This window comes from Nanorana parkeri, unplaced genomic scaffold (genome assembly GCF_000935625.1).
Source record: "Nanorana parkeri isolate BGI_ZX_2015 unplaced genomic scaffold, ASM93562v1 scaffold3653, whole genome shotgun sequence".
Lineage (NCBI taxonomy): Eukaryota > Metazoa > Chordata > Amphibia > Anura > Dicroglossidae > Nanorana > Nanorana parkeri.
Genome location: NW_017309921.1, coordinates 18,207 through 18,658, shown reverse-complemented (window position 1 = coordinate 18,658; position 452 = coordinate 18,207). Strand labels below are relative to the sequence as shown.

Genomic DNA, 452 nt, shown 5'->3' with positions numbered 1-452 from the left:
ATGAGAATGGACACAACAAGAAGAGGGGGGGGCCCCCGGGGGGGGGGGGCGGCATGGCTTCCTGCGCCGCACATCGCTCATCACTCACCCAGCATCTCCCCCAGAGCCTCTCCTCCTCGCTCGCAGAACTCGTTGTGACTCAGATCCAGAACCGTCACCCGGAAATTGGCCTGTCGGAGGGAAGAGGGGGTGTCACCCCAATAGTGTGCACTGCATGGCACTTCAAGATCCTGTATATAAGCCCCGCCTCCCCAAAAACCTCACCCAATGAGAACCGAGGCAGGATGAGAAAACCTTCGACCCTTCTTTACCAAACTGCCTGAGATAAGTCCCGCCCATTTCCTCCCAGCGGCCAATCACTTCTCATTTTACATGCCGAGCAGAGCCGGTGCCACCACCACGTCACCGGTGCCACCCCCGTCCCCCATAGCCTCATCCTTCATGATCTCCAC

The 452-nt window shown here is 58.8% G+C and overlaps 1 protein-coding gene across 1 annotated transcript in view; it reads right to left on the bottom strand.

The window, feature by feature from the left end:
• The window catches only part of LRRC74A (leucine rich repeat containing 74A), a 13,864-nt gene that overhangs the window by 7,179 nt on the left and 6,233 nt on the right, over window positions 1-452 (bottom strand). The window contains exon 5 of the mRNA XM_018575219.1: window positions 84-259. Within this exon, the coding sequence (XP_018430721.1) occupies window positions 84-259 (176 nt within the window). The remainder of the gene's footprint in view (window positions 1-83; window positions 260-452) is intronic.